General features: G+C 44.5%; 1 protein-coding gene across 1 annotated transcript in view; it reads right to left on the reverse strand.

Annotated features, from left to right (window-relative positions):
- The window catches only part of SUCLG1 (succinate-CoA ligase GDP/ADP-forming subunit alpha), a 33,157-nt gene extending 10,295 nt beyond the window's left edge, over nucleotides 1-22,862 (reverse strand). Inside the window, exons 1-4 of the mRNA XM_075855996.1 lie at nucleotides 22,651-22,862; nucleotides 17,380-17,437; nucleotides 5,000-5,083; nucleotides 1,003-1,154 (exon numbers count right to left, since the gene is read on the reverse strand). Of these exons, the coding sequence (XP_075712111.1) occupies nucleotides 1,003-1,154; nucleotides 5,000-5,083; nucleotides 17,380-17,437; nucleotides 22,651-22,728 (372 nt within the window). The 5' untranslated portion in view covers nucleotides 22,729-22,862. The remainder of the gene's footprint in view (nucleotides 1-1,002; nucleotides 1,155-4,999; nucleotides 5,084-17,379; nucleotides 17,438-22,650) is intronic.
- Between the last annotated feature and the right edge of the window lie 804 nt (nucleotides 22,863-23,666).

Genomic DNA, 23,666 nt, shown 5'->3' on the forward strand with positions numbered 1-23,666 from the left:
AAAAAAGGAAAAAAAGTATTACAAATGAATCTCGGCAAAAAAAATAAAAAAAAATAAGTGTAATTTGTAAATTTCACCCCTGTGAAACGCCCAAAGGGTTAAAATACTTTCTGAATGCTGTTTTGAAGATGGGGTGATTTATGGGGAGTTTAGAATATAGAAGGCCCTCAAAGCCTCTTCAGAACTGAACTGGTCCCTGAAAAAATAGCCTTTTGAAATTTTCTTGAAAATGTGAGAAATTGCTGCTAAAGTTCTAAGCCTCGTAACGTCCTAGAAAAATAAAAGGAGGTGAAAAAACGATGCAAACATAAAGTAGACATATGGGGGATGTTAATTAGTAACTATTTTGTGTGGAATTACTATCGGTTTTACAAGTAGATACATTTAAAATGAGAAAGATGCTAATTTTTGCAAATTTTCACAAATATTGGCAATCAACCAAATTTTTTTACTAACATAAAGTACAATATGTCATGAGAAATCAATCTCAGAAACACTTGGATATGTAAGAGCATTCCGGAGTTATTACCACATAAAGTGACATGTCAGATTTGAAAAAATCATCTGTGTCCACAAGACCAAAACAGGCTCAGTCCTAAAGGGGTTAAAGGGAGGAAGTACTAAGGTTTTCAGTTTGGTGTTCCTACATTTAAATGTTCCTTTAAAGCAGATTTCCCACCACAGACATTCTGTCCCCCAATTCTTACCAACTTGGGCAGGTTAGCAAAAAGCAGGGGATAGATGGAAGGAGCGTGACTGCAGGATCAGACTACACAGGGTTTAATTGTAGTCTGTAGCCATGGAGACACGAAATCAAATTAATTAATATTTTTTGTTTTCGATGCATTGTAGCAAACTACAATATATATATATATATATATATATATATATATATGGGAAGCTGTACATGGCCTGTAACATTGCCTGAACCGCTAGTTCTCCTTCCAAATATGAGAGAACACAATTATCCAGTGCTCCTCAGAATTGAACTTTGATACTTACAGTATTGTGTTCCTTCAAATACTCAGCAGCATTTTCCTCAGCACTGCCACCAATCTCACCGATTAGAATGATACCTTCTGTCTTCGGGTCGTGTAAGAAGACCTCGAGGCAGTCAATAAAATTTGTTCCGTTAAATGGGTCTCCGCCGATACCTTCAAAGACAGAAAGAGAGATCGTCAAACGGAATTAAGTTATAATCATGCCGAGAAATGCCCTGGAAATCGAAGGGTATACAAAGATTTCAGCAAATTAAAAAAAAAAAGGTACATTTTTTTGTATAACGAAAACAAAATGTTCCCATTCTGCATCAATTCCTCATAGTTTTCAAGATTGCAGAGATGTGATGGACACAGGTGCTCAGCTTGTTATAGTTACAATGTGTGTATCAGAGTGGTCTCCTAACGCTCTGAGCACTCATGGGTGAACGTATCTTGGAAACGGTTTCTATGGCCGGATAGCTGAATTCTCCTTTAACGAAATCTCAGGACGCAGCGTTTTGGACTATCTCTGCTTTAGAAAACCTATAATCAAGGGTATCGTCACAACGCAGAGGATTTACACATCCAAATAATATGTTGTATGTCAATCAATGAAGCACATACGTGGACCTTAAAAACCAAACGGTGTAATCAATGTGGAGGGGGAAGGGTGTGCGCCCTATTCAACCCTTAATAGCCCTGAAACATGAAATCCTCGGGACAAGTGAAATAATCACCCGGGTGGCCCACGAAGAAAAGAAAAATATCCCTACATATGCCGAGAAGCCCTACAGTCAGGGTCTATCAAGAGTTCATACAAGAACGTCACCCCACACTTTTCTGATGGGTTTCCCCGTAAGTGCGGTTTATCAGGAGACCATTCTTGAGAGTCCATACCAATACAACGTATAGCAAATCAAAAGTATAAACCGTGCCAGGAAGATAACCACCAAGCAAAGCAGAGGAAGCAAATACTCGTAAAAGGACTCGATACTTATGCGTGTTCCATTGGGATACCAGGAGACAGGTCCGCCCAGTTACTGCTGACGATAGCAGCCTTATGGCGCGGAAGTCGTGTCTGCATTAAACTCTGGTCTAATATTTCAGCTATATTTTAGGCTTAACATATTCAGAGACTCCTTTCAGGAACTACAGATGCAATTTCATCTACCTAGATCAGCGTCCTACAGAGATCTAGATTTAGGTCATGCCCTAAGAACGCAGATCCATAACTCAAACCCCATTGTCACATCTTACCCACCAACTAGTGTACACAGGGCCCGAATGGTCTGATTTCAGGCCGATATATGCACTGGATTTCGGCTAAACTAATAGTCATGGAGCTCCTGGTAGAAACTCGATGGAAAGACCTCAGCCCTACGTTGGACACTGAAGAATAGGCGGCAGCAATATAGTCACATCTGTATGAGTCACCAGCAGCAACTAAAATGGTCCAACTATTTATGATCCACCAATGCGGTCCACCTCCGTAAGAGGGGTAGAATACCTGCTACAGATTGCCTTAGAGGTCCATCTGAGAGTAGATTTCCTCCACCTGGTCTGGCGCTGCTCAATCATTTCTGCCTTTTGGGCCAAGGTGCTTTCTGACACCCAATACCTCTTACCCCAGTGGTGGGTTTATAGAGTCTACTGGATGAGGAGGTGTGGGCGCATCACACTTCCATTTTCTTAAAAAGCGCTCTATTCTTCACACGGAAGGGGATTGCTAGAAGGTGGATGGGACCGGGACAACCTTCCCGCACTTCTGGAAGAATATGGTCAACACTACATTTAGCTAAAAATCTTGGCTGTCCAGATAATTTTTAGACGGTATGGGGTGCGTGGTGTTCCTCCCTCTCACATACCTTACAGTACACAGGGGATAACTTCAACTTTGGTCTATTCTGTTACATTTGAGACCCCCTGTACTTTTATATGCTGACTAATGGCTGTATTTGTTACACCTGTTACTTTGTATACCTTGCATTTATTGTGTTCTTTTTGTATGTACCTTTTTGTTACTTTTCAATAAAATGTTTGGAAAAAATAATAATGTGTAATGTTTACGTTTGATCGTTCAGTGCAAGTAAACTGACACCGGATGACAAATTAGGCTTAAAAGGGACCTAAAATTTTTTGATTTTTCCGGGAAGCGCCCTCAAAGTTATACTTACCTTGCTCCCTCGGGTCCATGATCTTCCTGCAGGTCGCTATATTCTCCTCGCACGCTCAGGTCCTGCTCGCAGAGAGTTATTCACTGCACAGCTTCCCAGGACATGACCTGAACATACAGCCAGGCTGCAGGGACTGTCTACAGTTTGCTCCCATAGATCCTCAAAACTGCAGGGACCAGGTAATTAGAATTTTGAAGTTACGGTGGGATCCTCCACACTTTGGATAATTTACTATGGTTTATTTTTTTAATCAGTGATTCACCTGAAATGCTGCCTTCCTTTAAAAATGGAGGTTCTGCAGCAGCTGAGGTGTGTACTGTAAGGAATAATGTACATCCTGATGCTTTTTTACATCTCCTCAGTGGCTTAAGAAAAATTAAAGAGATCTTATTGAGGCGAGACGTATCTGTTCATGAACCAGTTCTAAAAAAAACAACCAAAAACAATAACATCCAATTAACCAAGTTTTGAAAGAAAATCAATTGTCGCTCCCCTAAACGTCGCTGGCAACGTGATCTGCGCCGCGCAGACGCCAGTGACAGGGACAGGGAACCGGCTTATTAACAGCGGCTCACATTTCTTTATAATTGGGGACAGAGCAGCAGGTAAATTACCTAAAGGACCATTGTAAATAAGAGAAGAGACTGACGAAACAATCCGGATGTCAAAAACCAACCACAAGACAAGGAGGAGAGGTGGGTGCTGGTAGAGTCAATAAATTAAAAGGGACAGTGCACAGTACAAGAAGCCAGTGTCAGAGTGTGTAGATGGGGGGGAGGGGGGGGTGTCATGGGTCTGGGAAACTATAGAGCCTGAAGAGGACACCCCAGTTACCAAGAGAAGACTAGATTCATGCTGGAAAGGTGCAGCAGTGTCTGAAATAGACGTATACACTATATGGCCATAAGTATATGAATTCCTCTCCTAATTATTGAGATCAGGTGTCAGCCAATGCAAACAGGTGTTTAAAATCAAGCACACATCCAAGCAATCTCCATAGGCAAACATTGGTGTTACCGGTCACCTGTAAGTATTATGTGCTAGATCTGCCCTGGTCACCTGTAAGTATCATCATCTCATCAGTGATATCTGCCCCAGTCACCTGTAAGTGCTATTATTATCTGGTAGATCTGCCCTGGTCACCTGTAAGTATCATCATCTCATCAGTGATATCTGCCCCTGTCACCTGTAAGTGCTATTATTTCCGCTAGATCTGCCTATCCTCCGTTAGGTCACTCACTACAGAGATTCACACAGCCGCTGGAAGGGACATCAGCCCCAGAACTGTGCGTCTGGAGATTCATGAAATGGGTTTGCTTGGTGCTGCACTCAAGCCCAAGATCACTATGCACAATGCCAAGCGGCGGCTGGAGTGGTGTAAAGCACGTCGTCACTGGACTCTGGAGCAGTGTGATGAATCTCACTATCGGACTGTCTGATGCATGTATCTGGGTTTGGTAGAGGACAGGAGAACGCTACCTACCGGCGTGCATAGTAACTACTAGAACAATTGGTGTGGAAGGGATAATGGTTTGGGACGGCTTTTCAGGTTTGGCCTCGTATTTCCAGTTACAGCATACAAAGACATTTTATACAATTGTAGCTTCCAAATTTGAGATAAAAAAAAAAAGCAGCATAACTAGAGATATATATATATATTGGAATAACAAACAACGTATTATCATATAACGCGAGAATCGTTTAGTATATTTTAAAACGCCAGTTAAAGGGTTTTCCCTGATCCGCTCGCTGGTGACTATTTCTACAGGATTCATCTCCAGTCGATGAGAATTATTGGTGCCGTCATTAAACTTCCTGCCCGATGACAAAGCTCACAGTACCTACCGATACAGAGAGACTGTCCCAATCCAACCTGCGTCGTCTGATGCACGGCTTCGTATGTCAGCGTTCCTGATCTGGACACGATACCTGCGGGAGAAGGAGCGCACAAACCCGGTGTGAACATTATTCAAGAGGGATTTCATGTTTATTTCAGTGGTGCGGCAGTAAAAAGCTGTGAACAGAGTTGACACATTCATGTTTTAGGAAATCGACAAGGCAAATGCTTACAGGGAATGGTTCTTCAATGATACAGATATGGATGTGTCCGTACTACAGGCTGTGGCTCAGCCGCTCCCTCCTGTACAGTACATTGACCTACAATAGCCGGCTAGGCAGAGACTTCTACTGTGCGGGATGCAGTTTCCCCCCATCCTATTACATAATTAGCTGGATAATTGGCAGGACAAGTCTTACTTTGTGCAGAAAGCATTACAGATAATTAAAGAACTGAAGGGAGGGGGGAGGGGGGGGGGGAGTGAAAAAAAAATGCAATAGTTTAATAAGAGATTCTCACTTAAATACAGTTCAGGTCTATTTGCAGAGATATACTTATGGCCATTATAGATGAGATTATAATATTAGAAAGATATTTTATACAATATTTAGAAGGACGGACGTTAGCACCATCTAGTGGTAATGTTCAGGAACTGCAAATGCGTCATCCCAGCACAAACTAGTCAAAAAGCAACTCAAGAAGAAAAAAATAATAGTCTCTAGCAGGAGTAAGGGGTTTTCCAGGATTTACACTCATGGCTTATTCAATAATCAAATGTGTAATTAGTGGGGGACTAACCCTCAGACCCCCCCCCCCACATCTATACACCCCCGTAGTATATATACGGCTATGTCTAGTATTGTAACTCAGCCAAATTCAAGTGAATGAGACGGAGTTCGGGATGAGCTGCAGTATCAACCACCACGTCTGGAAGGGCTCCTTCAGTCTGTTGACCAGTGGGTGTCAACCAAGGGTCCTCAACCGGCAGACCGCGGTCCAAAGCTAGACCGCAGATGCCAGTTTTCCGCTAGCACCAGGCATCCATGGCAGAGGCCCCGGATTTTCGGCCCAGTGCTCCGGATCCCTGGGTGACTGCCACATTCAGGATACAATTGAATACTATGAAGGAGCAGGGAGCCTGCTCCCTGCTCTGCCATTCACTAGGCAACAGGCCATGTTAGGCCTGCAGCCTATAAGACCCGGAGACAGGATCCCTGCGATGATGTCAAGGGGGCACTATCTACAGGAGGGCTGTGTGCGGCACTACCTACAGGAGGGCTGTGTGCGGCACTACCTACAGGAGGGCTGTGTGCGGCACTACCTACAGGAGGGCTGTGTGCGGCACTACCTACAGGAGGGCTGTGTGCAGCACTACCTACAGGAGGGCTGTGTGCGGCACTACCTACAAGAGGACTGTGTGCGGCACTATCTACAGGAGGACTGGGTGCGGCACTACCTACAAGTCTTCACTATTGGTGTTCGGCCCTTCACCTGACAGTGGATCTTTGCTAAAAGTAGTGGAGTGGTTGATGGTCCGGACATGTCTTTTTTAGTAAATATAGGACAGTGTCCTATCTCTTCCCTTCCCCTTAGGCTTCATGCACACGACCGTGCCCAAAGTTACAGGTCCTATTTTCATCGGCAGGTTTCTACGGCACGGACACCCTCCCCTTAGACATACGGGAAGGGGTCCGACGGTCACAGAAATGAATGGACCCGTAATTCTGGTGGGTGATTACAGGCTATTTTACGGTCGTGTGCATAGGGCCTTACTACTCTCTATTAACTGGTGGTTCACACCTGGTGCGGCTTCTTATAAACGGATTGTTACAAAAAAATTGGAGAGCATTTGCCAAATTTTCCTAGAAGTTATTTTAGTAAATACTCGCATTCCACATCTGTTCTGAATACTGTGCGTTGTACCGTTCCTCTGTTATTAATCCTAGAAACTTGTGAATAAATGGACAACTGGGTGTTACTATTCCCCTTGTCAAAGTAGTGTGACCCTGCACAGTCTCATGGTCAGCCCTGAATGGACAGTGTCAGTCTGTGTAGGAACAAATCCCCAACTGGTAACAGCCAGATGTTAATTTATTCATAAACTTCCAGGAGGAATAACAGAGGAACGACAGAGTCCTAAGAAAAGATGCTCCAGAATGGTTATTGCATGGGGAATACAAATTTACAAAAATAGGCACGTCAGGAGACGATAGTTCCACTTTAAAGGGGTGTCTCATTATGGCCATTGGTGGATTATCACCGATATGCAAATGTCAGAATGGAGGGGTCTGACTGGTGTGACTCCCCCATGTAGAGGGGTAACAGCGCTCAGAAAGTAATATGCCCCCATGAAAAAAAAAAATAGTTAAAACTGATCACTTTTTGGGCACATTAACGGGGTTGGCGGCTTTGGACATTGCATTTTTTTTAGAAGGGTCTCTCCTCATGAAAATATGATCACAGGATCCCCCAGTTTTAAGCCCCACGCACACGACCATAAACCGGTCTGCGGTTTTACGGACCCATTCAGTTCATTCAACACCTTTCTGTATCGGTAAGGATGGGTGTCTGTGCCGCAGAACTGTGCCGGGAATTATGGAGCATGTTCGTGCTTTCGTTTTTTACTTTGTATGGGAGCACGGCCCGAAAACGTGGGCGGCCGTCAGCAGATGTCTTGCCCGCAATCGTGGGCCGCGATTACGGGCACGGTCCTGTGCACGGGGCCTTAATATGTAGACTGCGGGGGAATTCAGCAGCAAGTGTTCACTACCCTGCAGCGTCACCATTGACTGAAATGCGTTGTGGTAACTTAATGGGGGGGGCGGTTGCGAGGGATGTGTCAAACTGTTTCCTGGCTGCATGGAGCGAACGGGACGACGTACAGTGAATGTGGTTTCAACATCGGACCCCTGTTGTAAAAAATCACGCGAACGTACCCGGATACATGCATTGGATATTAAGCATGTTTGGTCCCAGTATGGCCCATGCGTCATCCCCTCCCCCATCGCCTTACTATTTCTCAATATTAAACACGTCCTGCCTGCAGCTTTTACAATACCCTTTTTATTCAGCTCCACATTGAGGGAAGCGGTGTGACTGCCATTAAACTCGCGCTTTATGAGCGCACAAAAAATATATATCTACAAAATGTAATTGCATTCCTATTTGATTTTTCAATTTTCAGTTTTATGGGCACAATCCTGAGCGCAGAGATGAGCGGAATACTAATACTCGCCTTCCCCGCATGTCTACGCTTAACTCTCTAACATAGGTATAAAACATAAAAAAACTTTAAAAAAAACAAACAAAAACAAAACACAAATATAAAAAAAATAAAAACAATTCAAAAGGAATCTAAATTTGTAGCTCTGAAAACAAAAAAGGATTTTATAAAAGGTTCTTCACGGCCGTTCGTTTTATTTCCGGTGATGCTAGTGGCGCCACACACGAGACCGGCGGCGTGTTATACAGCTACTTACATGGGGACGTTTTCTATGAATTTTAATATTTTTTAACGTGAAAATTTCCCTCATTCACCTGTTTGTTGGACGCACAGAATTAGGCAAATGTTGGATTCGGGGACTGCAAATTGGACAAAAAAAGAAAAGAAGTCGCAGCAGCGACAATAGAAATTAAATACATAATCAGTCGTGTTTCGCTGTCGGCTTATCATATATTAGGTTGTCAGGGGTTTATACCCAGTGCTAAATACATGGAGCTGTATACAGTAACCGACCGGGTCAAGCTCCATGTTCCCCGCAGGAGATGGCAGAGAAATTATACATAGAATACATATAGACCATATAATGACTGCGCTGCACGCGCCTCCTCATATACAGGAGCAGGGAGTAGGACATTTAGTGTCCTGACAGCAGAGGGCGCACTGCTAGGGCATGTAGAAGGAGAGGAGAGGTGGGGGAAGGGCAACACCGAGATATGGACAGCTGATCTGTATATACATAAATGTGCGAAAACAAAACCTATATCAATTTTGTATCTCCCGAACTGAACAGACCCACACAAAAAAAAAAAAACACGAGAGATAGAAGAAGCCGGTCCGGGGCGAAACGCGCGTCGAGGCAGTCTCTTTGCCACATCTCACACGGCCTTTCCCCACCATGACTTCGGGGACGTCTCCTTGAAATATCCTTCTGGTTGTTCACCTAGCCATTCATTTGGTTGGGTTTTTGACTCCACTTTATCGGGTATCGGTTTACATGTCGCTCTATTAGTGGTATTCTACATATTGTACCCTCGTTTATACATTCAGGAATCTAGTAATGGTTACTTTTATTTTGTAACATCTTTGCTCTTTTTTTTTCTACATGGTGGGGTTGTGTTTGGGGTGGTTACGCCATCTTTGAGATGGGTTGTTCTGTTAACCCCCATTAGGTATATTAACATCTTACCGAACTGATCGCTCTCCGCATGTGACCTCTATCTAGTTATTTCTATATATTCATTCTTGTGATGCCATGTATTGATGATGATATATATATATATATCATATGACAAAGCTTTCTATTTTTTACAATACTTGGGAGTTATATATATATATTTCTTTGGGTGCCGTGCTCCCTGAGCTTCTGTGCTTATAGGTGGTCTGTTTTGTGGGTAACCCCTTTTTTCTTTGGTTTGTTGAGGTTCTTTGTAGGGTTATATTTCCTGTGGATATGCCATAAATGTCCAAGACAGGAAAATCCCTTTAGGCCGGTTCCCACGTAGCAAGCGCAAAGTGGATGAGATTTAGAAAAATGTCATGCCGACACTGCAGAAAAAACCGCAGCATAAACGTTAATAAAACGGACCTGTGGTGCGGAATTTCATTCTGCAGAAGGTTAACTTATGCTGCGTTCTTGTTGATTTTCCATTGCGGGTTTTCCTCATTGAACTCAATGGGGATGCAAAAAAAAAAAAAAAATCGGGAACAGAAAGCCAAGTGTTGCAACTTTTGCGGCATATTCGCAGCAAAAAAAAAAAAAGCAAAAATCGCAAATACGGGAAAAAAATAATAAAATCACTTGCCCAGAACCCCCTCCTTCTTGCAGTCCAGCTTCCTGGGATGATGTTGCATCCCATGTGACTGCTGCAGCCAATCACAGGCACCGACGCAACGTTTCAGTCCAACAGGAACTTTCTCAAACATGGACTGCGACGGAGGGTCGGATACACTGCGTGTTTTTACACAGCGTATCAGGCCCGTAGGAACCCGGCCTCAAGGACCAAAAAAGCTGCGTTTATTAAAAATATTACTTTGGGATAGAAGCCAATGCATGCAACATAAATACAATACTTGAAATAATTTATTAAAATAATGTGGCAGATTTACGATTTCAAAAAAGGCCCAGAATTTGAGACACCACATGTATTAACTGTTTTAGACAAGAAGGCTTGGCTAATCGGGGACTGGGTAGGGACTATCAGAAAACCGTTTAAAAAAAAAAAAAAAAGCCTAAGGCCCCATTCACATCACAATATTGGCCTATGTTTATCATGTACGTCAAAAAAGCTCCCGACGTACACAATAAGCGTGTCCATAGGGCTTTATTACTGCGTCCTTTTGGTTTACGACAGGCTAGTATATGTCGGATTACCTTTTTTTTGAAGGATGAAATAGCGTAGTAGACAACGCTAATCCATCCTGGCAGATGGGAAAAAAAAAAAAAAGACACGGTATATGTTTTTTTTTTTTCAACATGGGAGCCTACAGGTGACAGATGCCACTGCATAGCACGAGTTGCAGGTACACTTATACCTCGGGGAACGCCAATCATAATTGTCCATATATGGACAGTGAGGTCAGGGGGATTCTCCAGAGCCGGAATCACCGGCGTGAGTCTTGCGGAGGGTGTGGCCGGGGACTCCCGGCTTTGCAAAGTTCCCGATGTTAGTGTTACTGTATGGACAGTGAGAACAGGAGCAGCGATATATATATATATATATATATATATACACACGACTAATTGCACCGTATGTCATTCAGTACGATATGTCGGGAGTCTTCCTGGCTTATGCCTCTGACGGAATACCAAAACGTGATGTGAATGAGGCCTAAGACGTCTAGCAAGATACAGCACGCACTACTTTGCTTATTTTGGCGCATCTTCTGACGCCCTTGTCCTAAAACGTATGCTGTATAAGTAAAGCCCCGATATATTTACTCTTTCTTAGACATACTAGTTTTTTCAGGCACACGTCTGAGCGTAAACGCCTTGAAATACACCTGGAAACACACTGGCAAAATGCCTACAGTTTCCCATTGAATTCATGTGTATTTTTACGGTGCTGAATAAAAAAAACCGCTTTGTAAAAAACAAAACAAAAAAAAGCACAACTTGTAAAATGAAGCAGCACGTCACTTCATGTTAAGCTTCAAAAACGCCTTGAAATCAGAGGTTGTTTTCCCTTGAAGACCGCGCCACTTCTTTCTCTACGTGTGAACATACCCTAACTAAACACATCAAGCGTTGGAATATCTCTATGTACCTATACATTATAACTGGTCAGTGAAAAAACATACAGCCACCTAGAACGCCATGCCTAGGGTATGGTCTAATAGGCATCTATAAATGAGAGCCCTGATGGCCTTTCACTGGCACCCGGCTGCTGTATTTTAAGGGTATGTTCACATGGCTTATTTACGGACGTAATTCAAGCGTTTTTGCCCCGACTTACGTCCGAAATAGCGGCTCAATAGCGTGGACAAACATCTGCCCATTCCTTAGAATGGGTGTTACGATGTTCTGTGTAGACGGTCATTTTTTTTACGCGCCGCTGTCAAAAGGCGGGGCGTAAAAAAAGACGTCCGCGTCAAAGAAGTGCCGGTCACTACTTCAGACGTAAATGGAGCCGTTTTCCATTGACTCCATGGAAAAACAGCTCCATATAACGTCCGTATTGGACGCAGCAAAAAGCGCCTGCACTTGCCATTACGGCTGAAATTACGGTGCTGTCTTCTCCTGAAAACCGCTCCGTAATTTCAGCCGTTATGGACGCTGCCGTGTGAACATACCCTAAAAGGGTCTGTCCAGGATTAGATAAACTTGTCCATTTTGCTCCACAAACAACACCACATATGTCCATATGCAGCCAAGCGTCATTGAATTAATAAGGCACAGCTGCAATACCAAACACAACCTGTGGACATGTGTGGCGCTGCTCCTGGAAGAAAGCAGACATGTTTATCTAATCCTGTACAACCCCTTATGGCCTCAGTTACACAGACTTTGTAGCGCATGCAATCTATAAATCCCTTTGGACTGCGACAATTTTCATTAGGGGACACCCATTAACTCTATAAATCAGGATCGCAAAGCCCACGATAACAGAGGGCGGATATGCTGCGCTAAAGTACAAAGCACCTCTATCCTGGAACACGCAGGGTATTCCGCCCAACAAACTGCACCAAATTGTGGTGTCGTTTTTCAGGTAGAATCTCCACTGCGGCAAACAGTGACGGAAAAAAAAAATCAAGACGGTGTCTATTTATACGCAGCCGATGTGACAGCGACACTTTCTTCTGTTCTCGTCCTGGGATGAAAAGTCAGGAAAACAGAAGAAAGCGTCACCGACAGCGGCGGGGCTGGGGGTAGAAACGGGTTGTTTTTTCTTTTCTATATCATTTCCTAAATTGTGATTTTTGCAGCAGAATCGCAGCTTTTGCACCACAAGAATTGCAACATTTACCTATTTGTTATGGGTTTTACCGCCCCACTAAATTCAAAAGGAGAAAACCCGCAAAATTTAAATAAATATAAGCGAGACTCTGAAGCATATATTGACATTCGACGGATTATAAAACCGCACCGCAGGTCAATGTAGCAATGATTTTTTGGTGGATTTTCTCCGCCGCGTGTGGAGATTTGTTCTAACCTCATCCTCTCTGCTGCCACTGTATTACGCTGTGGATTGTCCGATATGAAATCAGTCGTGGGAAATCCAAAGTACTTCCGTTACTTGTAGCCTTACCCTTAGACAAGACATAAATGTCTGCGATGGTAATACCCTAAGATAAAGCACGGATCTAGAGGCGTTCCATTGCTCCATACGAGACAAGGAGCGCCAGTCTTCAGCTCTTCATTAACTGCCCAGAAGAAAGTATACGCCAGGTACCCAGCATGCCTTGCAGCAGATGAGTCTCCCTCTTCAAGCATCCAGAAACTATCCGTGCAGTAATATCGCTGCCAGAGGCTCAGGAGTCGCGTCTAATTAATCTTTTTACTACGAGGACGGAGTCCGGAATATACATTAAGGAGATAATGGACGTCAAGAAAACATGACAAATACACCGTCCCCCATAAATGACCGCCATCCCCCATTGTAAAGGGAGACTGAAAAACGGAGCAAGAGTGGAAACTAAATATTCAAAAAAAAAAAAAAAAAAAAAAAAAAAAAAAAAAAAAAAGGGCCCTCGGCACACCAAGAAACCTTCCCTAAAAGCAATAAATCCATCCGGCCTCTCATCCCAAGGTAAATCCCTCTTTAGCAGGACAGACATATTTTTACAACCGTAAACAAATTTAACGGGAGCCCCAACTTTCTAACACGTGTACAATATTTCACACAAAGTCTACAAAAATGTTAATCTTTTTTGATACATCTTATGTCTGGTAATGATTGTTACATATTTGTGATGCTTGTTTGAAGGCCTTCTACCCCTTCTTTGCTCTAAACCATAGTTTGCCCTTTGGCTATATATCGTTGGGGCACATCAGGGCCCGGGTGGTGTCGCCCCTTTCGGGGTGGGTGCTTTGACTAGACAGGGCAGCACCAGGGTCTGGTCTTTTGTTTGCTTTTACCTTTTAAATCCCTCCATTCCACCTTTTGCTCAAAATCTTGTATTCACTTTTTTACATTGCTAGGGAGGAACGGGGCCCAACCAGGGACATGGTGGAAGTCGCCCCTTCTGGGGGTGGGGGGTCTACAATAGGATTTGGTCGGTAGGTTTAGTACTTACTATTTTAGCTGCTTATTAAACTTTACATCTTGTTCAGAGACAAAAGTCATCCAGTATAATATAAGCCGGTCCGGAGATATATATATATACACATATATATACATATATATATACATATATATACACACATATATACACACACACACACACACACACACACACACAAAAATAAAACTATACACATCTATACTAGAATGACGCGCAGGGACCTATACATATGAACACCAGGGGGTGCTGTTACAGCAGATAATTCCATATTTCTGCCAGGAAACATTGTATATTAAGGTTTATATTTTGCCATTTCTATTGATGTCACAACCCCTTTAACTGACACTGTTACTAGACAGCTCTGGGGTCTTTATAAGGCCCATAGTTTTCATGATTCCCCAGTCAGCCGTGGCGATAGCATTGCCCTTTTTGACAGGACAAATGTAGCCCCCTTCCGTTCTCCAAGCCGCGATCGACACTGATCATGGTTCTTCAGGGGTTAAACGGAAAGGATCATGGTTTTTTCCAATCCTGATCATTTGTGATTGAGAGCCGAACTCCCGATTCTGACAGCTGTTGTGCCCACACGATCAGCAGTGACATACATGTAGGGCCTCCTACTGGAACTACCGCCCCCTGATCACATACATCATCCCAAGTTAAGGTGGATATAGAAGGGGGCTGTCACTCGTTTTCCCTTTGGCGGACGCAGCACGTCTACATCTCATGGGTTTCAATCGAAACCAGGTAATGCTTCATAGCACCTGTGGTGGCGCTGTAGAAAAACTCAACACTTGATCGCTGGGGTTTCCAGCAGCAGGACACCCTGTGACCAGCTCATCACCAGGGCATCCAACCAAAACTAAGTGTTTGTCTGAACCCCACAACCTCTTTAAAGAATATCGGTCACTAATATCCGGGGTGTAATCAGTATTAGTTTAGGATGTTTTCTCTTGCGGATATTGAGGTAAATATTAGTTTACTTTTTCAGTGTCTCATTTGTACATACTTTTACATGAGTGAGCCTAGAGGGTCTGCTTGTGCGCGAATGAGCCTAGAGGGTCTGCTTGTGCGCGAATGAGCCTAGAGGGTCTGCTTGTGCGCGAATGAGCCTAGAGGGTCTGCTTGTGCGCGAATGAGCCTAGAGGGTCTGCTTGTGCGCGAATGAGCCTAGAGGGTCTGCTTGTGCGCGAATGAGCCTAGAGGGTCTGCTTGTGCGCGAATGAGCCTAGAGGGTCTGCTTGTGCGCGAATGAGCCTAGAGGGTCTGCTTGTGCGCGAATGAGCCTAGAGGGTCTGCTTGTGCGCGAATGAGCCTAGAGGGTCTGCTTGTGCGCGAATGAGCCTAGAGGGTCTGCTTGTGCGCGAATGAGCCTAGAGGGTCTGCTTGTGCGCGAATGAGCCTAGAGGGTCTGCTTGTGCGCGAATGAGCCTAGAGGGTCTGCTTGTGCGCGAATGAGCCTAGAGGGTCTGCTTGTGCGCGAATGAGCCTAGAGGGTCTGCTTGTGCGCGAATGAGCCTAGAGGGTCTGCTTGTGCGCGAATGAGCCTAGAGGGTCTGCTTGTGCGCGAATGAGCCTAGAGGGTCTGCTTGTGCGCGAATGAGCCTAGAGGGTCTGCTTGTGCGCGAATGAGCCTAGAGGGTCTGCTTGTGCGCGAATGAGCCTAGAGGGTCTGCTTGTGCGCGAATGAGCCTAGAGGGTCTGCTTGTGCGCGAATGAGCCTAGAGGGTCTGCTTGTGCGCGAATGAGCCTAGAGGGTCTGCTTGTGCGCGAATGAGCCTAGAGGGTCTGCTTGTGCGCGAATGAGCCTAGAGGGTCTGCTTGTGCGCGAATGAGCCTAGAGGGTCTGCTTGTGCGCGAATGAGCCTAGAGGGTCTGCTTGTGCGCGAATGAGCCTAGAGGGTCTGCTTGTGCGCGAATGAGCCTAGAGGGTCTGCTTGTGCGCGAATGAGCCTAGAGGGTCTGCTTGTGCGCGAATGAGCCTAGAGGGTCTGCTTGTGCGCGAATGAGCCTAGAGGGTCTGCTTGTGCGCGAATGAGCCTAGAGGGTCTGCTTGTGCGCGAATGAGCCTAGAGGGTCTGCTTGTGCGCGAATGAGCCTAGAGGGTCTGCTTGTGCGCGAATGAGCCTAGAGGGTCTGCTTGTGCGCGAATGAGCCTAGAGGGTCTGCTTGTGCGCGAATGAGCCTAGAGGGTCTGCTTGTGCGCGAATGAGCCTAGAGGGTCTGCTTGTGCGCGAATGAGCCTAGAGGGTCTGCTTGTGCGCGAATGAGCCTAGAGGGTCTGCTTGTGCGCGAATGAGCCTAGAGGGTCTGCTTGTGCGCGAATGAGCCTAGAGGGTCTGCTTGTGCGCGAATGAGCCTAGAGGGTCTGCTTGTGCGCGAATGAGCCTAGAGGGTCTGCTTGTGCGCGAATGAGCCTAGAGGGTCTGCTTGTGCGCGAATGAGCCTAGAGGGTCTGCTTGTGCGCGAATGAGCCTAGAGGGTCTGCTTGTGCGCGAATGAGCCTAGAGGGTCTGCTTGTGCGCGAATGAGCCTAGAGGGTCTGCTTGTGCGCGAATGAGCCTAGAAGGTCTGCTTGTGTGCGAATGAGCCTAGAGGGTCTGCTTGTGCGCGAATGAGACTAGAGGGTCTGCTTGTGTGCGAATGAGTCTAGAGGGTCTGCTTGTGTGCGAATGAGCCTAGAGGGTCTGCTTGTGTGCGAATGAGCCTAGAGGGTCTGCTTGTGTGCGAATGAGCCTAGAGGGTCTGCTTGTGTGCGAATGAGCCTAGAGGGTCTGCTTGTGTGCGAATGAGTCTAGAGGGTCTGCTTGTGTGCGAATGAGACTAGAGGGTCTGCTTGTGTGTGAATGAGCCTAGAGGGTCTGCTTGTGTGTGAATGAGCCTAGAGGGTCTGCTTGTGTGTGAATGAGTAAAGGCTGGAACTGCGCTGAGGGCTCTGACGAATCCACTGGTAAATCCTGTATTCTACGTCTGGGTTCACACATCCTGGTCAAAAATTAGTTTTTTTGCCTTGATTTTTGCAAAACCGGGCCATTTTGCAAAAAAATGCTAATTGATTGCTACTTGTGGACCCGGCTTTGGAGGACCTCTAACAACTATTGAACAGCAGCATCTTGTTAAAATACATAGAAAACAATTCCGGACAGCTGGAAGAAAACCAGTCGCACCGCGCAGAATCCATTTATCATACACGATTTTAGAACGATTGCTCCAAAGACATAGAAGTCCAGCATGTGGGTAGTTTTTGGAGTGGGGGTGCATACATGCAGCTGCTGCCCTAGGTCAGATTATTGGGGTTCTCATCACAGACAACCCACTTCATATTGGAGCCGCTGCGGCAGCCCCAGCAAACAGCCGATCGTGCTGAGGGAAGCCGCGGCCAGCCGGACAGCACCACACGGACACCTAGATATAGATTTGTAGCCACAGCGTCTCATTACTTACCAATCCTTCCTTTCTTGTGGATGTGACCCGGCATGATACCAATTTTACATTCTCCAGGCTAAAAACAAAATAATTAAAAATCATAAATAAAATAACACAAAAAAACATTACTTTCAATACAAAATTTATTCATATATTATAGGACATTTATATATCACGAGTACACAAACATTTAGCTGATTTCAGCGACTATGCTGCAGGACGGACCCACCATTCAGCCATGGCCAGAGTGGGGGCGGGGGGTTAGCAATGAACCACAGCCTCTTGGTCACATGTAGCACTATTAGGGTATGTTCACACGCTAGACTAAGGGTATGTTCACACAGCAACGTCAATTACGGAGCCGTTTTCAGGCGAAAACAGCTCCTGAATTTCAGACGTAATTGCTCGTGCTGGCGTTTTTCGCGGTGTCCATTAACCCCTTCCCGCTCCTTGACGTACTATTACGTCATGGCAGCTGTATCGTTCGCGCTCCATGCCGTAATAGTACGTCACGAGAGTAACGGCCGTTTCGGCCGTCCTCCCGACACATACAGGAGCTGTGACGCTGCTGTCTTGTTCAGCAGCTGTCACAGCTCCTACAGCGGGGACCGATCGCTGTGTCCCCGCTGATTAACCCCTTAAAAGCCGCGTTCTATAGAGATTGCGGCTTTTTAGGGGTTAAGCTGCCATCGCCGGCCTGCTACGCGATAGCGGCCGGCGATGGTGACTATGGCAACCGGACACCAAACAATGGCGTCCGGCTATGCCATAGACGGAAGCCTAGTGGGTCCTGACAACGTCAGGACCCACTATGCTTGCTGTCAGTGAGTAGCTGACAGTTCTAATACACTGCACTACGCATGTAGTGCAGTGTATTAGAATAGCGATCAGGGCCTCCTGCCCTCAAGTCCACTAGTGGGACAAAGTAATAAAGTAAAAAAAAAGTTAAAAAAAGATGTGTAAAAATAAGAAAATAAAAGTTTTAAAAGTAATAAAAGTAAAAATCCCACTTTTTCCCTTATCAGTCCTTTATTATTAATAAAAATATATAAACAAACAAATAAACTATACATAATTGGTATCGCCGCGTCCGTAACGGCCTGAACTACAAAATTATTTTGTTATTTATCCCGCACGGTGAACGCCGTAAAAAAAAATATTAATAAACCGAACCACAATCACAATTGTTTGGTCACTTCACCTCCCAAAAAATGGAATAAAAAGAGATCAAAAAGTCGCATGTACCGAAAAATGGTACTGATTGAAACTACAGTTCGTTACGCAAAAAATAAGTCCTCGCACGGCTTTATTGATTGAAAAATAAAAAGTTCTGCCTCTTAGAATAAGGTAACACAAAAAGTGAATGATTGTTTACAAAACGTATTTTATTGTGCAAACGCCATAAGACATAAAAAAAAACTATAAACATCTGGTATCGCCGTAATCGTATCGTCCCGCAGAATAAAGTGAATATGTCATTTATAGCGCACGGTGAACGCTGTAAAAAAAAAAGTATACAAAAACAATAGTAGAATTGCTGTTTATTAGTCACCACGCCACCTAAAAATGGAATAAAAACTGATCAAAAAGCCGCATGCACCCCAAGAAAACTACAATGGATTCCTCAAGGGGTCTAGTTTCCAAATTGGGGTCACTTTTGGGGGGTTTCCAATGTTTTGGCACCACAAGACCTCTTCAAACCGGACATGGTGCCTAATAAAAAAGAGGGCTCAAAATCCGCTAGGTGCTCCTTTGCTTCGGAGGCCGGTGCTTCAGTAAATTACCGCCCGAGGGCAACATGTGGGATATTTCTCTAAACTGCAGAATCTGGGCAATAAGTATTGAGTTGCGTTTCTCTGATAAATCCTTTTGTGTTATAAAAAAAATGGTATAAAAAGAGTAAATTTCACCTCTACTTTGCTCTAAATTTCTGTGAAACACCTAAAGGGTTCATAAACTTTCTAAATGCTGTTGTGAATACTTTGAGGGGTCTAGTTTCTAAAATGGGGTGTTTGATAGGGGTTTCTAATATATGGGCCCCTCAAAGCAACTTCAGAAATGAACTGGAACCTAAAAAAATAAATAAATGAGGCAATACTTCGCTTCTTACATTATACTGATAATGAGCCGTGCCCACCCCGAGATGACCCCAGTTTTGACCGTTTGTATAAACGGAGACCCCTATTAGACCGTTCCAGTGCCCGGTTTTCCCAAGCATACACCCCCGAGAAGTGTTTTTCTATTGATGAGTCCCTGGTACATTTTAAAGGGAGGGTTCAATTCCGCGAGTACCTGCCAGGTAAGAGGGCAAGGTATGGCGTGAAGATGTATAAGCTGCGAGAGTGCATCAGGGTATACCTACAGGTTTAGGATATATGAAGGAAAGGCCACCCCCAAACCAGACTGCATCCTGGACTACAATAGGTACATGGGAGGGATGGACTTGTCAGATCAAGTCCTGAAGCCCTACAGCGCCATGCGGTGAGGTATAAGAAGCTGGCCGGGCACATCATACAGATGGCTTTGTACAATGCGTATGTGCTACGTCGATGTGCAGGCCAGAGGGGAACTTTCCTGGAATTTCAAGATCTAATCTTTAGGGACCAGGAAGGGGGGGCACCCAGTACTTCTGGAAGCGAGGCCACACGCATCGTACCAGGGCAACACTTTCCAGGAGAAGGTCCCCAAACCGGTGGAAAGGGAAAGAGTCAAAAGAGGTGCAGAGTCTGCTATAAGAGGGGGATAAGGAAGAACACAATATACCAATGTGACACGTGTCCCGAAAAACCAGGGCTCTGTATAAAAGATTGTTTTAAAATGTATCATACATCCCTTGATTTTTAATTTACCCTGATGCACTCCGCACAGCTTACCCCCCTCATCTTTCCCTTCTGAGCCCTGCCGTATGCCCAGGCAGCTGATAACAGCCACATGTAGGGTATTGTCGTACCCAGGAGAACCCACATTACAATTTAAGGGGTGTATATCTCCGGTGGCGCATGCTGGGCACACTATATTGGACACTGAAATGGCATATACATATATAAAATTGCAAATCTCACACTGCACCATCTGCTGCGCATTATCTTTTACACAGTACCTGTGGGGTCAAAATGCTCACTACACCTCTAGATGAATGTCTTAAGGGGTGTAGTTTTTAAAATGGGGTCACTTCTCGGGGGTTTCAACTGTACTGGTACCTCAGGGGCTTCTGCACACATGACTTAGCACCAGAAAAGCTCCAGTAGGCCAAATGGTGGTCCTTTCCTTCTGAGCCCTCCCATGGGCCCAAAGGGCAGTTTATCACCACAAGTGGGGTATTGCCGCACTAAGGACAAATTGGGCAACAAAATGGGGTATGTTGTTCCTTGTGAAAATAAGAAATTTTGATCAAAAATGACATCTTATTGGAAAAAATATCATTTTTTTCATTTCACAGCCCAATTCAAATAGGTGCTGTGAAAAAACTGTGCGGTCAAAATGATAACAAAAACCATAAATGAATTCCTTGAGGGGTGTAATTTCCAAAATGGGGTCACTTCTGGTGGGTTTCCATTGTTTTGATACCTCAACGCCTCTTCAAACCTGGCATGCTGCCTAAAATATATTCTAATAAAAAAGAGGCCTCAAAATGCACTAGGTGCTTCTTTGCTTCTAGGGCTTGTGTTTTAGTCCACGAGCGCACTAGAGACACATGTGGGACATTTCTAAAAACTGCAGAATCTGGACAATACATATTTAGTAGTGTTTCTCTGGTAAAACCTTCTCTGTTACTAAAAAAAATTGAATAAAATTGAAATTCAGCAGAAAAAATGAAATTTGCAAATTTCATTTCCACTTTGCTTTAATTCCTGTGAAATGCCTGAAGGGTTAAAAAACTTTCTATATGCTGTTTTGAATACTTTGAGGGGTCTAGTTTTTAAAATGGGGTGTTTTATGGGGGTTTCTAATACATAGGCCCCTCAAATCCACTTCAGAACTGAACTGGCACCTTCAAAAAAAGGCTTTTGAAATTTTCTTAAGAATATGAGAAATTGCTGTTTATGTTCTAAGTCTTGTAACGTCCAAGAAAAATAAAATAATGTTCAAAAAACGATGCCAATCTAAAGTAGACATATGGGAAGTGTGAACTAGTAACTATTTTGGGTGGTATAACCGTCTGTTTTTCAAGCAGATGCATTTAAATTCTGAAAAATGCTATTTTTTGTAAATTTTCTCTAAATTTTGCAATTTTTCACAAATAAAGACTGAATATATCGCCCAAATTTTACCACGAACATGAAGCCCAAAGTGTCACGAGAAAACAATCTCAGAATCGCTTGGATAGGTTTAAGCATTCCGACGTTATTACCACATAAAGTGAAATATGTCAGATTTGAAAAATGGGCTCTGAGCCTTAAGGCCCAAACTAGGCTGCGTCCTTAAGGGGTTAAGGACGTAATTGGAGCTGTTTTTCCATGGAGTCAATGAAAACGGCTCCAATTACGTCTCAAGAAGTGACAGCCACGTCTTTTTATGGCGCGTAAAAAAAAAAAAAAGTCTGTCTGCACAGAACACCGTAACCCCATTGAATTCAATGGGCAGATGTTTGCTGACGCTTTGGAGACGTATTTTCGGGCGTAATTCGAGGGTTAAAACACCCGAATTACGTCCGTAAATAGGCCGTGTGAACAAACCCTGACTATTGCAGGTCCCGATAACCTTCAGTACCCGGGGGCTCAGACTACTCTTGCTATGAATTCTCCTTTCCTTCACACAGTTATAACGTTACATGGCATATAAATTTGTCAAAAAAAAAAAAAAAAAAGGAGCGTTTGAGTGAATAAGGGGTTAAAGTTGAGTGTCACTATTATACACGGCCCTAGTTAAGAGCAGCATATTCTAGAACAGGTCTGCTGTACCATCAGCCCAAAAATTAAAAGATTGTTTCTTCTGGCCAATTAGGAGTCTGCGGTATTCATGAAGGGAATGCGGTCCCTGCCCCCCCCCCCCCAGTGACTGACGGCCGTCACGTATCTGTAAGTACCCGCATCATCCATCAGGCACTGGCAAGTGGAGCGGGTGTCATCCCTCTATTTTCTTAGGTGATATTGGCCAAAAAAAATGGTGCGTGTGTTTTTGCACCAATTGTACTTTACACCTGTTCCTATAATATGTCGCCCTTAAATAGGGCAACATATTATAATGACAGACCCGCCTTAATTTCGGAGTAGACGCAAAGCCTTAAAAAAAAAAAAAAAAAGAAGAAATACCAATAGAACAGTTACAACAATTCATCGGATGACTCACATTGATGACTCCGGGGCAGTTGGGTCCGATGAGCCTGGTGGTGGACTGACGGAGGAGTCTGTGTTTGACCCGCACCATGTCTTGCTGGGGGATTCCTTCAGTGATACAGACTACGAGCGGCACCTCGGCATCAATGGCTTCATGGATTGCAGCAGCGGCAAAGGGCGGGGGCACGTAAATAACAGAGGCGGTGGCCCCCGTCGCTGATTTTGCCTGTAACCAATATAAAACGATACTATAATTCCGGTAAGACATGAGAAGCAGCATAGCAGTTGTACGGACGGAACGCAAGATGTTCAGGTCACTCGGGGGGGCCAAAGACTGAAAACGCATTTCGGAATATAAAACACAACAGAGTTTAGACAAAACAAAAAGTAGGAAAAAAAATATTTCTGACTAGTTCAGACTTCTCTGGGGGTCTAGGGTAGAAGAGGGGCTATTCCTGATGACCTAGCGTATCGGAGGGTTGTTGGACCCCCTGGATGACTCAAATCCTCAGGCTCCAACAACGCGTCCTGCCGTGTCTGGAGGCAAAACGCAATGTGCACATTACATTCCGCATGTCTGCCCTGGGTTTGTATGATCGGTACAGGGAACGGTCATTTCCTGATCAGGTAGATCGCTCTAGGAGCGCTCCGCCTGTTTATTAAGGAAACAGTCAGGGGGGATGGGATCGGTCAGTGCCAGGTTCCACTGCTGATCAAACGTGAATTTGGCCGAGGATCCACTGTAGAAAGCCAAGGCGGACCCTGAGATTTGTGCCGCGGATCCACATGCAGATTAGTCCCATGAAATGCGGCCAATCTGCATGGGACGGCCTGAAACGCTTTTCGCAAGAAAACCAAGTCAAATAGCGACAGGTCACGTTTGTTTTGCGCGACAGTTCTCAATTCTCTGCTGTAATAAGAGTGAAAATCAGCTGTGTGAACATGGTCATAGCTATGGGTGAAATTACTTTTCAAGAACATAAGGGTCAGTTCACACGGCCTTTTTTTGCCGCGGTTTCTTTTAGGTGC

The sequence above is a fragment of the Rhinoderma darwinii genome, chromosome 1 (assembly GCF_050947455.1).
Source record: "Rhinoderma darwinii isolate aRhiDar2 chromosome 1, aRhiDar2.hap1, whole genome shotgun sequence".
NCBI classification, from domain to species: Eukaryota; Metazoa; Chordata; class Amphibia; order Anura; family Rhinodermatidae; genus Rhinoderma; species Rhinoderma darwinii.